Source organism: Rattus norvegicus, chromosome 11, assembly GCF_021556685.1.
Source record: "Rattus norvegicus strain SHRSP/BbbUtx chromosome 11, alternate assembly SHRSP_T2T, whole genome shotgun sequence".
In the NCBI taxonomy this organism is placed as follows: domain Eukaryota; kingdom Metazoa; phylum Chordata; class Mammalia; order Rodentia; family Muridae; genus Rattus; species Rattus norvegicus.
This window is the reverse complement of record NC_141544.1, coordinates 68061584-68073600: the sequence shown is the minus strand read 5'-3', so window position 1 is coordinate 68073600 and position 12017 is coordinate 68061584. Positions and strand designations below refer to the sequence as shown.

The 12017-nt window shown below is 41.8% G+C and overlaps 1 protein-coding gene across 27 annotated transcripts in view; it reads right to left on the bottom strand.

Annotated features, from left to right (window-relative positions):
* Positions 1-11815, bottom strand: part of Nectin3 (nectin cell adhesion molecule 3) — a 107663-nt gene extending 95848 nt beyond the window's left edge. For 7 of the 27 annotated variants that reach the window (XR_015632684.1, XR_015632680.1, XR_015632679.1 and 4 more), the window contains exon 1: positions 8849-9201. Coding sequence is in view for 5 of the 27 variants with exons in the window: in XM_087575851.1 (XP_087431977.1) it covers positions 8849-9008 (160 nt within the window). In the remaining 22 variants the exon portion in view is untranslated. Of the gene's footprint in view, positions 1-8082; positions 8790-8848; positions 9211-10657 lie in introns of those variants that run through there. The other 20 variants (XR_015632682.1, XR_015632685.1, XR_015632689.1 and 17 more) reach the window with 10 other exon arrangements.
* Positions 11816-12017: the final 202 nt, after the last annotated feature.

The window sequence follows — 12017 nt, the reverse complement described above, 5'->3', positions numbered from 1 at the left end:
GATCCAGTTTCTAAATCCTTTAATTTCTATATAACAAGATCAACTGTTATAATTACCTAAACCTCAGCACATTTAACTTAACTATAAATATTATTCAACCCACTCTTTAGACTTAAACTTCACAAATCAACAAGTACTCTAACCATCTGATAGGAAAAGAAGCTATTAATACAAACAGAGCCGCTACTCCAGACGACTGTAGAGGGCAGCAAAGCAACACAAGTATCCTCAGAGAAAACTTCAATCTCAAAATACATCATCAAAATTAAAGCTTTGGAGGCAAGAGGTTTTTGGAATGTTATGAAAATTTTTGTATATATGTATGAATGTATATACATGCAGATACACACATATACAAACATTTTCACGTACATCCAAATCTGTGTATCTATAAACAAATAAGTTTAATAACAATGCATGGCTTCAAAATAGGCACTATAATCATTAATTACTTCCAGTCTTAAATTGAAAAGGTTTTCTCACTAAAACCATGAAAATAATCTATTTTTACTTTTGAACGATCTTCTTAGATACAGAAATAAAATGCCATACTTTAACCAGGCAGCCATATTTTTCTAAGACATACATGTTCATCACTACTGCCAATCCTAGACTTTATATACCCTCTTTTTTCATTTAAAAACCAGCCAGGTATAGGGTCTACAGCAACTTAAAAACAAAGTCTTTTGACATTACATTAGTAAACAATAAACGAAAGAAAACTGCAACTCTTTACGACATTTTATGCTAAATTTCATTCTATTTAAACGCTGCTTGTGAATGAAGACGCTAGTATAAAAATCGATATTCACATGAGTATCTTACTGGCATGTTTTTAGAGTCTTATGCTAGTTATTTGTTTATCTCTCTCAAGTTTTACAAGAATTGCAAGCATTCAGAGAGGCTATGTCGGCTATTAACTAACGTGAAGCAGACTTCCGAGTTAGTGAGAAATGCTTCTGCGGTGTGCTTGCACCCTTAAACCAAGGTTCAAGTGTTCTCTGTGTGCACTACCCCATCCACTCTCAGTCATAATCTCTTCAAAAACGATTAAGTAAAAGGCATTAAAAAAGACATTTTTTTTCCTAAGGACCTAACCAATTTCTAAACCAGTTAAAATCATTTTACCGACTACCTTAGCATTAAGTTGAACTTAGAGCCATAAACAATTATCTCTAATTTAAATCAAATTGAATCCACAATGACAAGACCATTCTGAAATTAATTTTAACCTAACTCAATGTAGCTATATTTAAGAAATTTTATTCTAAGTCTTCAAAAACGATGGTCCAAAATATTTTTAAAGACAATCATTACTATCATGCCCAATTCACAGAATAATTTGTTTAAAGCTAATCTTGTCACAGTTTTCCAGTACTGTATACTTTTGTTCTCTGAAGTGTGTACCACATTCTTAATTGTAATACTCTCAGTTACTGCCCTGAAGGGCTAGCTCTAGGAACAACCTGTTTTTAGGTTTTTTCCTTGGTACTTTTATGTCTTCCACAACAGAAGGTCTGGAATATTTACATTGTAAGATAACATGCTACCAATCCTAAGTTTACCCACTTCATGCACATTATAAAGATATGCCCCCACTGGAAGCTATTTAAACTACACCCACACTACTTAAATAACAGCTGATTTTACAATACCACTGAAGAAAAGTTACATTCCTCCAAAAGGGCAATTTTTAACTTCTTCAAATCCAAAATGGGTATAGCAATGAGAAACCAACAGATAAAACAAAACAAACTACAATGGGAAAGTAAGAAAGCCGGGAAAGAAGCCGGGCCTATCAATCTTCCCCAGTTTGAACCTCAAATTTAAAATACATCTCAACAGCTCATATCTGCCTAAACATATTTTATATAGTATAGCTTTTACAACATAATTTTTCGTAAAAAGAATAGTTATAATAGATTGCTTCATAAAGCAAGTTCTTAGCCCACTAATAATGTAATGCACACCATGAACTTGTGAGAGGTATTGAATATATAGTATATACCTTTTTCAATCCCCAAATACATTAATCATGGTATTTTCTTCCCAAGATGAATGTTCCATGAAAAACTCCTACCAACACTATTCTGAACATAAAACCACAGGAAAATGGATTGACATTCTCACTATATGTAAGCAGTTGTGAAGGATGCCTTTGTGAGGAAGGCCATTCTTACAGCAAGTACTTTAGGGTATAAGTTGGTAGAACAATGTGACTTTAGGCCCAAAGAGGATAACATACTTCAGAGACAATTTACAGTTTACTACTTCAGTGTCTGAAAGGGTAGACATCATCTACAATTCATCTCACAACTTAGTGCCTTCAGTGTGGCTTATCTAAATTGAAACCAACTTTAAGTGTAAAATGCCAACAAGACTGAAAAACTAACATAAAAAATAAATATCTACAATTTTATTATCAATTAAATGCTGAAATGGTATTTGGTTACCTCATGTCATGTTTACTTTTTAAACCTTTAAATGTAATGTTAGGAAAACAAAATTATGTAGGTTTTATTACACCATATTATACGCATGTGCACTTAAGACTAAGCTTGATTTTGTTGTTAAACTCTTTAAGAAACTTGAGTGCCCCCCTCATGACAAGCACATGCAAATACAGAAAGGTGAAGAAGATGGTGCAGTGCATCTGTTTCAGAGCCTGCTCATCCTGTCAGACTGTAAATGAAAGGTTGCAACAAGTAGAATCATCTGGGGGAAGATTCTAAAAGTGTCTCTCAAAACACCTCGGAACTCCATGCCCTCCAACTCACAATACACCAGCTCTTCTCTTCCCTGCTTGTACGTTAAGTACATGAATGGAAAGCAATCAATAAGCCTACAAGAAAATAAGCCTACACTAGTTTAAAGCAAATGTATAAAAGTTATAACATAAGCATAAATATCCTTTGTAAGGTAACCACAAAATATGCAATATAGAATTATGAAGACAAATGTGAGGCAATCCTCACTGAAATTTTAAGTTGATAACCTATAAAAGAGCCATTTAGGGAAAAAAAAAAAAAACTCAAGTCCACCCTTAACAATGTTTTTAATAAACCTAAATGAACGAACTGTCAGACTCTACTAAAAATAAATAAATAAACATCTTACTGGGAAGGGAGAAGGCTCAATAATTAAGGTGCTTTTCATGTAAGCAAAAAAGTACTGATCCCTAGAACCCACATAAATGCTGGGAGGTTGTAATGGCAACCTTGGGAGGAACAGGCAAGGGGATCTCCAGGCCAGCCAGACCATCCCTGCCTTCCAGCTCTGGGTGCAAGAGACTTACCTCAGTGAATACGGAGAGAAAGAGAAAAAATAGACCGTCAATCTCTACCTCTGGCCTTCATGTGCACACTCACATACAAACACCTACATAAATATGTGCACCCACACACATGTGGACATGCACACACATGAAAAATACATAAGTTGGGGGTGGTGACAAATTCTTTTAAGCCCAGCACTGGGTGGTAGAAGCACACTGGAGCTCAAGTTCGAGGTCAACCTGTCTACATAGTGAGTTGCAAGCTAGACATATCTACATAGTAAGACTTTGTGTCCAAAACAAAAAAAAAAATTTAAAAATTTAAATCATGAGCTTAATGAAATTCAGTAAAGTACATGTGTTTAAGAATTACAAGGCAATTTTAAGCAAAAATATATTTAAAAGACAAAAGTACAACAAACTAATGATGTATGGATATTCAAAGTGTTTTCTGAATGCTTAGCACACAGAATATTTAAAATTCCATTATTGTCTTAAGGATTATTTTACTCCAATTTACATATAGTAGTATTTATTAATTAAATGTCTTTTATAAATTATACAGCTCTTACTATGAATTTTTATGAAGGCTAAGAGCTAACAGGACACTATAGAAATACACTTACTAGTTTTAATAGGTAAATTAAAATACAGAATGTCAAAATGCTTATTTTTAATAAGACTATCAAATAAGTCTTATTTTTAATAAGACTATCAAAGCTAGCTTCTCTTCAATTACTTTTTAATGACAAGCAATAACTAGAAAGTTTACTTCTTTATAAAGATGCAAGATGCATTATCAAAAGGTTGGGGATTTAGCTCAGTGGTAGAGCGCTTGCCTAGCAAGCGCAAGCAAGGCCCTGGGTTCAGTCCTCAGCTCCGGAAAAAAAGAAAAAAAAATTGTAAGGTACTAATACATATGTATGTATATGCAAATATGTAAGTTGAACATCCACAATCCCAAATTCAAGATGCTCCCAAATAAAAACCTTTGCACACGTTGCCACAAGTAGAAAATATCATACTATGCACAAAGTTACTGAAAACATTGTATGAAGTTACCTTAAAGTTAAGTGTACAAGGAATATGAGAAACTTGAACACATTTAGATCGGTCCTATCATGATATCACATCACCTGTATGTATATTCCAATACCCAAGTCTCAGGGCAAGAGAGATGGCTCAGCAGTAAAGGACATCTGCAGTTCCCATAGGGGGTCCAAGTTCAGTTCCCAGCACCCACATGGTGGTTCACAACAATTCTCATCTCCAGTTCCAGAGGATCTGATTCCTTCTTTTGACCTCCATAAGCACCAGGCCCACATGATTATTTATAACAAACAAATCATTTTCACATAAAATAAAATATTCTATTTATTTTTTATCTTAAACCTGAAACATACCCAATCCCAAGTATTTCAAATTAAGAGTCTGATGACATCAACAAGGCTGGCATAAGTAAGGTGTGCCAATAAATATTCATAATAAAAGCACACACATACCTAGTTCTGATTCTGTACAAAGAAGCAAGGTTTTATCGCTCCTATCGCTCCTTGGATGCCATTCCAATAATTCATAAAGATTCACACAGACCCTAACCCGATGTTACAGATACAGAGTAGTGTCCAGATTGTGTCTCCCTTCCCTTCTCCACACCACATGTTCAATATAATCACTGATTTTCTAAGTGACCCTATGGAAACTTGCCAAATCTTAAAGCACATTCAACATGGCCGAGGGAGGATTCAAGTTGTTTCCACACTAATACACATTTAATTTGACTATATTCTAGTTTTCTGAAACAGCTAGATCTTTGTTTATATAAAGTATATCTAATAAACATTTCTGATTATGTTATATAGTCTAATAAACGTGTGAAGTAACAATTATTTAGAAAACTCGACTATTTGGGATTAAGAGTCCCCTAGCCAGGACTGGCAGTTTATAATATACAATGTAGTAAGCTAGCATGTACTATGTACTCTAAGCACACCTATGTATTCTAAGTGTTTTAGTTAATTCTTTCTTTTAATATTCTAAGAACCATATCAGTAGGATACTACATGTAACCTGCAAATAATTAATCTTTACTAAGTGGCAATCTTCATTCAGAATCAGATTGACTTTTTAGTGACTAAATCAGAAGTTTCAGTGAGAGGGTGAGAAAAGGGAGGAGAAACAGACAGATATATCACTACCCTGTCTAACTTCACGAAAGGCCAACTCAAATGATTTTTTAAAGTGATTTTTAAGAGTCAGGCTATAGTCCAGTTGTAAATGTACTTGCTAATAATATGTAATTCCCTAGATTCCATCTCTAGAGAAATATATACACATACATACACACATACATACATACATACATACATACATACATACAATAAAGTGAGTTTTGGCCTCACGTAGGTCTGTTTCCCTACTGTTCTTCTATCCCCTTTAGAGCAGACTCATTTAGAAACTCATACACTTCTTTACAGAAACACTAACCTTTCCTGCAATCCCCTTCCTTCCTTTCTATGGGAACACTGCAAGCATGTTGTGGGCAACACACTGACAACCATGCATTCCCAAGTGCTTAGAAAGTCCCTAAAACTATTCAAAGTGTTTTTAAAGGTTTGCAATTATATGGTAGCTTATTTGCCACCACCTTCTAAACATCCGTTATAAGACAAAGCCTTGGTCAAAAGGCAGAGCCATGGTGGCAGAACCCCAAAGACCAATGGCCATAGAACGGTCAAAACTCCCACTTCCTAATACTTCAATGTCACACTGCTGATAAAACAATGTTCTCAACCTCCCCAAAAAATGTAGGAAGAAAGAGGAAGCCACGTACAATATCAATTAATAATTATAATTACAAAGGAATATGGAATTTCAGACTTAAAGAAATTGGGTTTGGGTCAGATGTCACAAACTTGGTCCCTTAGACCTTGTAACTAGAATGTCTTAGACTGTAAAAAAACTGGCAATTTCTCCATCGCTGAAGCTCTTTAAAACTTCAGCTCTCAAAGCCTACATATGGTGGCATACTTACATAATCCCAGAATTTAGGAGGGTAATAGGTGGATCAGGAATTTGAGGCCAATGTCAACTAGACAGTGAGACCCTGTCCCCAAGACCCCAGGAGAAAAGTTTAGCTGTTCAAATGAGATATCGGACAGTCCCCAAGCACTACCAACTCTGGCATTTACATATATTTTTTTTAAAATATAAGGTCTACCAGAGATGAGGGGTATTTTTAGCAGTCACATTAACATGATGATGTTAAACATACCAACTAATGCAATGCTAAATTTAAACCAACTTGTCTAAAAATTTTAAAACCGTAAATGATAAAGAAGAGCATTCTGATTAACAATCAGGCAGGGTCATCTTTTTTAAAGTTTACGAACCTACTCTAAAACTCTATTCAATCATTCAAACTGAGTCATTCAAACAGTAGGCATGAGTCAAAGCGTGTTAGTACTGTGGGATGTTAATATTACTATCATTCATATATCAACAGGTCGTTAGCAAGGGGAATTTAAAAAAAGCTCACATGAAAATCGTTTCTATACTTACTAAGTCAAGACAACTGTGTCCTATTCAAACACTGCATTCTAAAATAGAGGCTGATTAAAAAAAAGTGTCATAAGCACTTGCAAATTAGGGTGTTATAACACAAGCCCAAAAAGGCAGCCCTTTAAATGAGTGGGACGCAGTAACATGGCTACTATCTGTACCTACAACAGCCAAGTAGAGTTGACTCTTAAAAACTCCTATACAGACTAAATCAGTGTGCTTCCCCACACTGCTTAGTTTACTGGGCTCTAAAATAACTGATCATCCTTCTCTATGAGAACACTATACAGGATCCCCTTAAAATGTATTTTCTTCTATGGAAAAACTAATGTTTGTTCCCAGAAGTAATAAACAACTCACTGACACAGCCACGATGAAATTCCCAATGCAAACTATTTCCTCTAACAACTTTTGCATCATTTCAGTCTCCCGTTGGGTTTAGTCTAGACAAAACGCCCTCTAGACCTACAAACACTCCTTCAGTACTTACCACAAACTAAGTCACCACAGTAAAATGCCTATCTACACCACCCCCCACTTCCACTTATCATGAATCTGAAATCCTAATTAAGCACCATCCACGATTCTCCTTAATGGCTCATATGAACAACATACAAATTCAATCTAGAATTTAATATTACCTTTAAAGTGAGTTAACAACTTAAAGGGCTAAAAAACTGTTCTCAGGACCAAACATCTGGGGAGTGGGGATACGCAAACTGGACTAGATAGCGTGTCCTTTATCACAAAGCACTCCGTGTAAATCAAAATCTTGCCTTACAGCACTGGAAATGTACTAAAATTCTCAGTCTGTAAGTGGCACTCAATCTCAACATAATTTCCTCTCCCTCTGAACCAACTACCCTGACTCACCTACCAGTAGCAGATTTTCTTTCCTCTGCATGATAGCACTAAGGAAATCCCCGTACACATCTCTCCCTTAGAACAAATACTGGTAGAACAACAGCTTTAAGATTTCATATGCACTGAGAACCAGTGTCTGAACAACCTAAGTTTTATTCCTCCATTTCCCGTCGGCAAACCTTAAATGAACAACACCTCTCGGCATTCTGATATCACCCGGACATTCAATCTCCTAAGAATGGTAGCTTTACTTCACCAAATCAGTGCCGTCCACTGATTATCACGTCCACTTCTCTGGCATGAAAAGCAAATTTATCAATTTTTTCATCTTCCTTAAGAAGTGGGTCTCTAAACTAGTCTCAGATTCCGGGAAGAGAACTTACAAAGAGATTAGCTCCTAAACCTGGAATACAAAAGGCACACGGGAGAAACCTGAGGCTACTTGTTTCAACAGCCAGGGGACAGTAGATGCAATATGTATTCAAAAGGTAAATGTTGAGTCCCTGGAAACAAGGTTTTCTTCTAAAATAACCAGGGGCTGCGTGAAGGACGTCCAACAACTGAAAGGAGGCGTGCAGGTTCCAGCTGGGATCAACCCAAAGATCCAAAGGTTGCCAGGGCACAAATCCTGCTGGAAGGGATGCTACCGCAGGGTGGGTTTTTAAGATGGTGCCTTCTCCCGGAGGCCAAGAGGCGTGGACCCGAAGGCTTCAGCGCGCCGGGCTAGTGTCCACACGGTTTCCGGACTTGGAGCTCAAGTTTCATCGGGGAGAAAGGAGGAGGCGGCAACATACATCCCGGCATCCTAACCTCAGCCCAGAAGTCCGCGCTCTCCGCTTCGGCGCATCAGCTCGGAAGTAACGGTTCCCGGGGCACGCGGGGCTCCGCGCACCGAGCTCCACCGCCAGCCCTGGGGGCCCAGCGCGACGACCCGCGCGGCCTCGGGGACGGGAAGCCAGCGGTCGGCGCCCTGTTCGCTTTCCCTGCCCTTCCCGGGCCTCGCCCGGGGCGCGGCGAAAAGTTTCCAGGCAAAGTCCGCGGTGGCCGCTCGCGCAGCCAACCGCCCGGCACAACCGCCTTGCCTAGCCTCGCCTCGCCTCGCCGCCCGCGCCCGCCCCGCTCTGCCCCTCGCTCGCCCGCTTCACCTACCACAGAGCCGGGAGAAGAGAAGCAGGGGAATGAGCAGCAGCAGCAGCGGCGGCGGCGTCGGGGCCGGCAGCAGGAGTCCGGCCGCGGGAGGAGACGCCGAGGAAAGTTGTGCTTTGCCGCCTCCAGGACACAACAGGGCCGGGCCCGGGGTCCGCGCCATGCCCGCCTTGCCCCGGCCCACCCGCTCGCCCGCGCCCCGGCGCCTCAGGCTCTGGGTGGCGGCGGCGGCGGCGGCCGCGGCGCGGAAGGGCCAGCGCGCGTGTCCTCAACCCCCGGCTCCTGCGCCGTCGCCGCCCGCCGCCACTCGGCCGAGCGCTCGCGGCTGCCTCGACTCCGCCGTCGCCGACGCCACTGCCGAGGCTGAAGCGGGAGCCGCCCGCCGCCGCCGCCGCCGCCACTCCCCTCCCCGCGGTCCCCGCCCGCCGCGAACTCCTGGGAACTCGGAACGCACCACCCCGCCCTGCGGGAGGGGGAGCCGCCGACCCTCACTACCCGGACGAGCCCGCCCTCCCCGCCGCCCGGCTGCCCGGACGCCTAGACACCCCGCCGAGTCTCCTCCCACCCTCTCTCCCCACACGCTCCTCCCACTTCAAAAAAAAAAAAAAAGAAAGAAAAAAAACTTCATCCACTTGGAAAACCGGGCTTCTCCCGAGGCTAAGCAATCTGGACCAGGAAAGGCGGCCCCGCCCCTCGGCCCCGCCTCGTCTCTCCCCTCGCCAGCGCTTGAGATGGTCTCGCCCACTCCGCCCCTCGCGGGGCCGGGGCCGCCGGGGCACACCGAGGCGCTCTGAGGCGGAGGGCTGCGGGACTCCCAGTCCTGCCTTTCTCTCCTCCTGAGTGTGGCGGTTCCCCAGCGGGACGGGGAACAACCGGGAACGGGGGAGGAGGGAGTTCGGGGAAGGCAAGGTGCGGAACCCACTCTCCGCTGGTCCGTGCGGGAGGTGCTTAATTTGGGAAGCTGGATGCCGCGGGGCTGGACCAGCCTTCTCCCTCCTCACCCAGGCGTGGGGACTGAAAGGAGAATCTCCACTCCTCCTTCCTCCCCAGGGGCATCCTGCCTCGCTGTCCTGGCCGCGCGTTGGCCCAGGCGTTTAACCTTCCTTTTTTTCTCTGGGAGGGATGCTTGTTGGAGAGGTCAGCGAATCTGCCTGAGGACAGGAAGGGCCCCGGAAGGTTTGCTCTTTAGCTTTTGCTTCTCTTGGGCTGCCTTGCCTGGTTGTCCACTTTCTGCGCCAGGCGACCGGCAACAGGAGGCCATGGATTTCTCCCACTGCGAGGGCTTCGAGTGTGGTCTTGTTTTCTCTTTGATCGTTCGCATGTTCGCACGTGTAATTTTATTTTCTCGCTTGTTTCTCTTTGAATTAGTCTCCGAAAAGTGACCTCGGGAAGTATTAGACATTTACCCTTAAAAGAGGAGCGCCTGTGATTCACCATAACCCTCCCTCAACCCCCAAAAGCTTGTCTGCCCTGCCCTCCTCATATACCCGCCCGGCACAGCCAGAGTGACTTGACCTTGAAGCCCCAGTAACTGTAGTGGGAAGGAGATGGATGAACAGTTTGGGCTATCTGCGGGGGAGGTGGAAGCGGAGGACACTCTCCTAAGGCTGGACACCATTAATTTTATGTTGGTCCTAACATCTCCACCAGATAGCTATAGATGTGCTCCAATAAGAATACCATCAGCCACCCAGAGAGAAGCCTGTGGCAGCTAAAGTTAAGCTTGCCTGGTGCCCAAGACAACGCTGTGCTCAAGACTTTGAATTACTAGGATCTCCTCGTCTCAACACTGATTTATGATGTTTTACTCACCTCCGTAGCATTCTATCCAGGCTCTCTTTATCTTGCTCCCAGCACTGGGGCTACTTCTATTCCTTACCTCCACTCCCTTCCTTCTTTCTCCCTCCATCTGCCTGCCCCAGTCTTCCTGCAGTCACTGCTTTCTATCGCCTTCCCACCTATCCTCAAGATGCACTTATGAATAAACCTTGCCCTGCATTGCTGGGGAGATCCCCCCCGATGATGCTCATAATTGACAAAATGTAGCTATTGTGACATCCCTCAGCTGTGCTGACACCACTGCTTCCCTTGAGAACACTTCTTCCCCTATTTTCACATTCCCTAAATCTAATTTCACTGCTAAATTTAGACAGAGCCCACTGCTGCAACTACCAGCTAATTATCTGTTTAGATAGCACTTTTAACACGTTGCTGCGATTCAGTTAAATGTTAACCAAAATTTTAATATTGTTAGCCAATTTCATTTCCCCAGTCTTCCCCTGACGGTTCCAGATTCCAGGAAAAATAATTTAGCTAACATTTTTAAAGGTGCCAAAGGCTTAATTTGGGGGCTACTGTGCCATCTGCTGCAAAAGCTATAAGGAATTAACAGGTTGAGGCTATCTCACAAGGGTGATACGGAGCTTTTAAACAGTCCTCTCTATATGGAAACAGTGGATAGTAGCTTGCTATGCTTATATTCTCTCCTATAAACGAAGCAAAGACATGGAGAAAACGTGCTTAGAGAGGTGATATAATGAATGAAAAGCAATGCGCTGGTGTTTTATGCGAATACACGCATTATGTGCTAATAATAATAATTTGTATTGATATGGCACTTTCAGCCAGAGATGTCAAAGCACACGTTCATATCACAGGGAGGGTGGCAATTACTATTATCCCTACTTGACAGTTGCAGGAACCTAGGCACAGAGGTTAAGTGCTCTGCCAACCCTCCCTGTCTGCCAGTTCCCCAATTCCCCCACCCCCACGTCCAGTGGTTTTTTTTTGTTTTTTTTGTTTTTTTTTTTTTTTTGCCTGCCAGAATTTCCTTCTTGCCTTCCTGTGGACACCATTGAGATCTCGAGATTTCTTTTTAACTAAAAACTTTACTTAGGAAATGATTTTCTGCTTTCCAAATCTCTAGTCTGAGAGCACATTGTCCTCACCAAACTCTACTCAGACCAAAGAAAAAGATTTTCCATTTCATAATAAAACTTTTTTCTCCAAAAACTAGAATTATTTTTTTTAAAACCTGTAACATGAGAACATTATTGGGCTTCATATAAATTTCAGTTGTCTAACTTTACAGATAAATTCCCATTAAGAATATGGTTGAGAAATAGAACTAATTCATTAAGATTTTTTTATCCCATTGCATATTGAAATACAT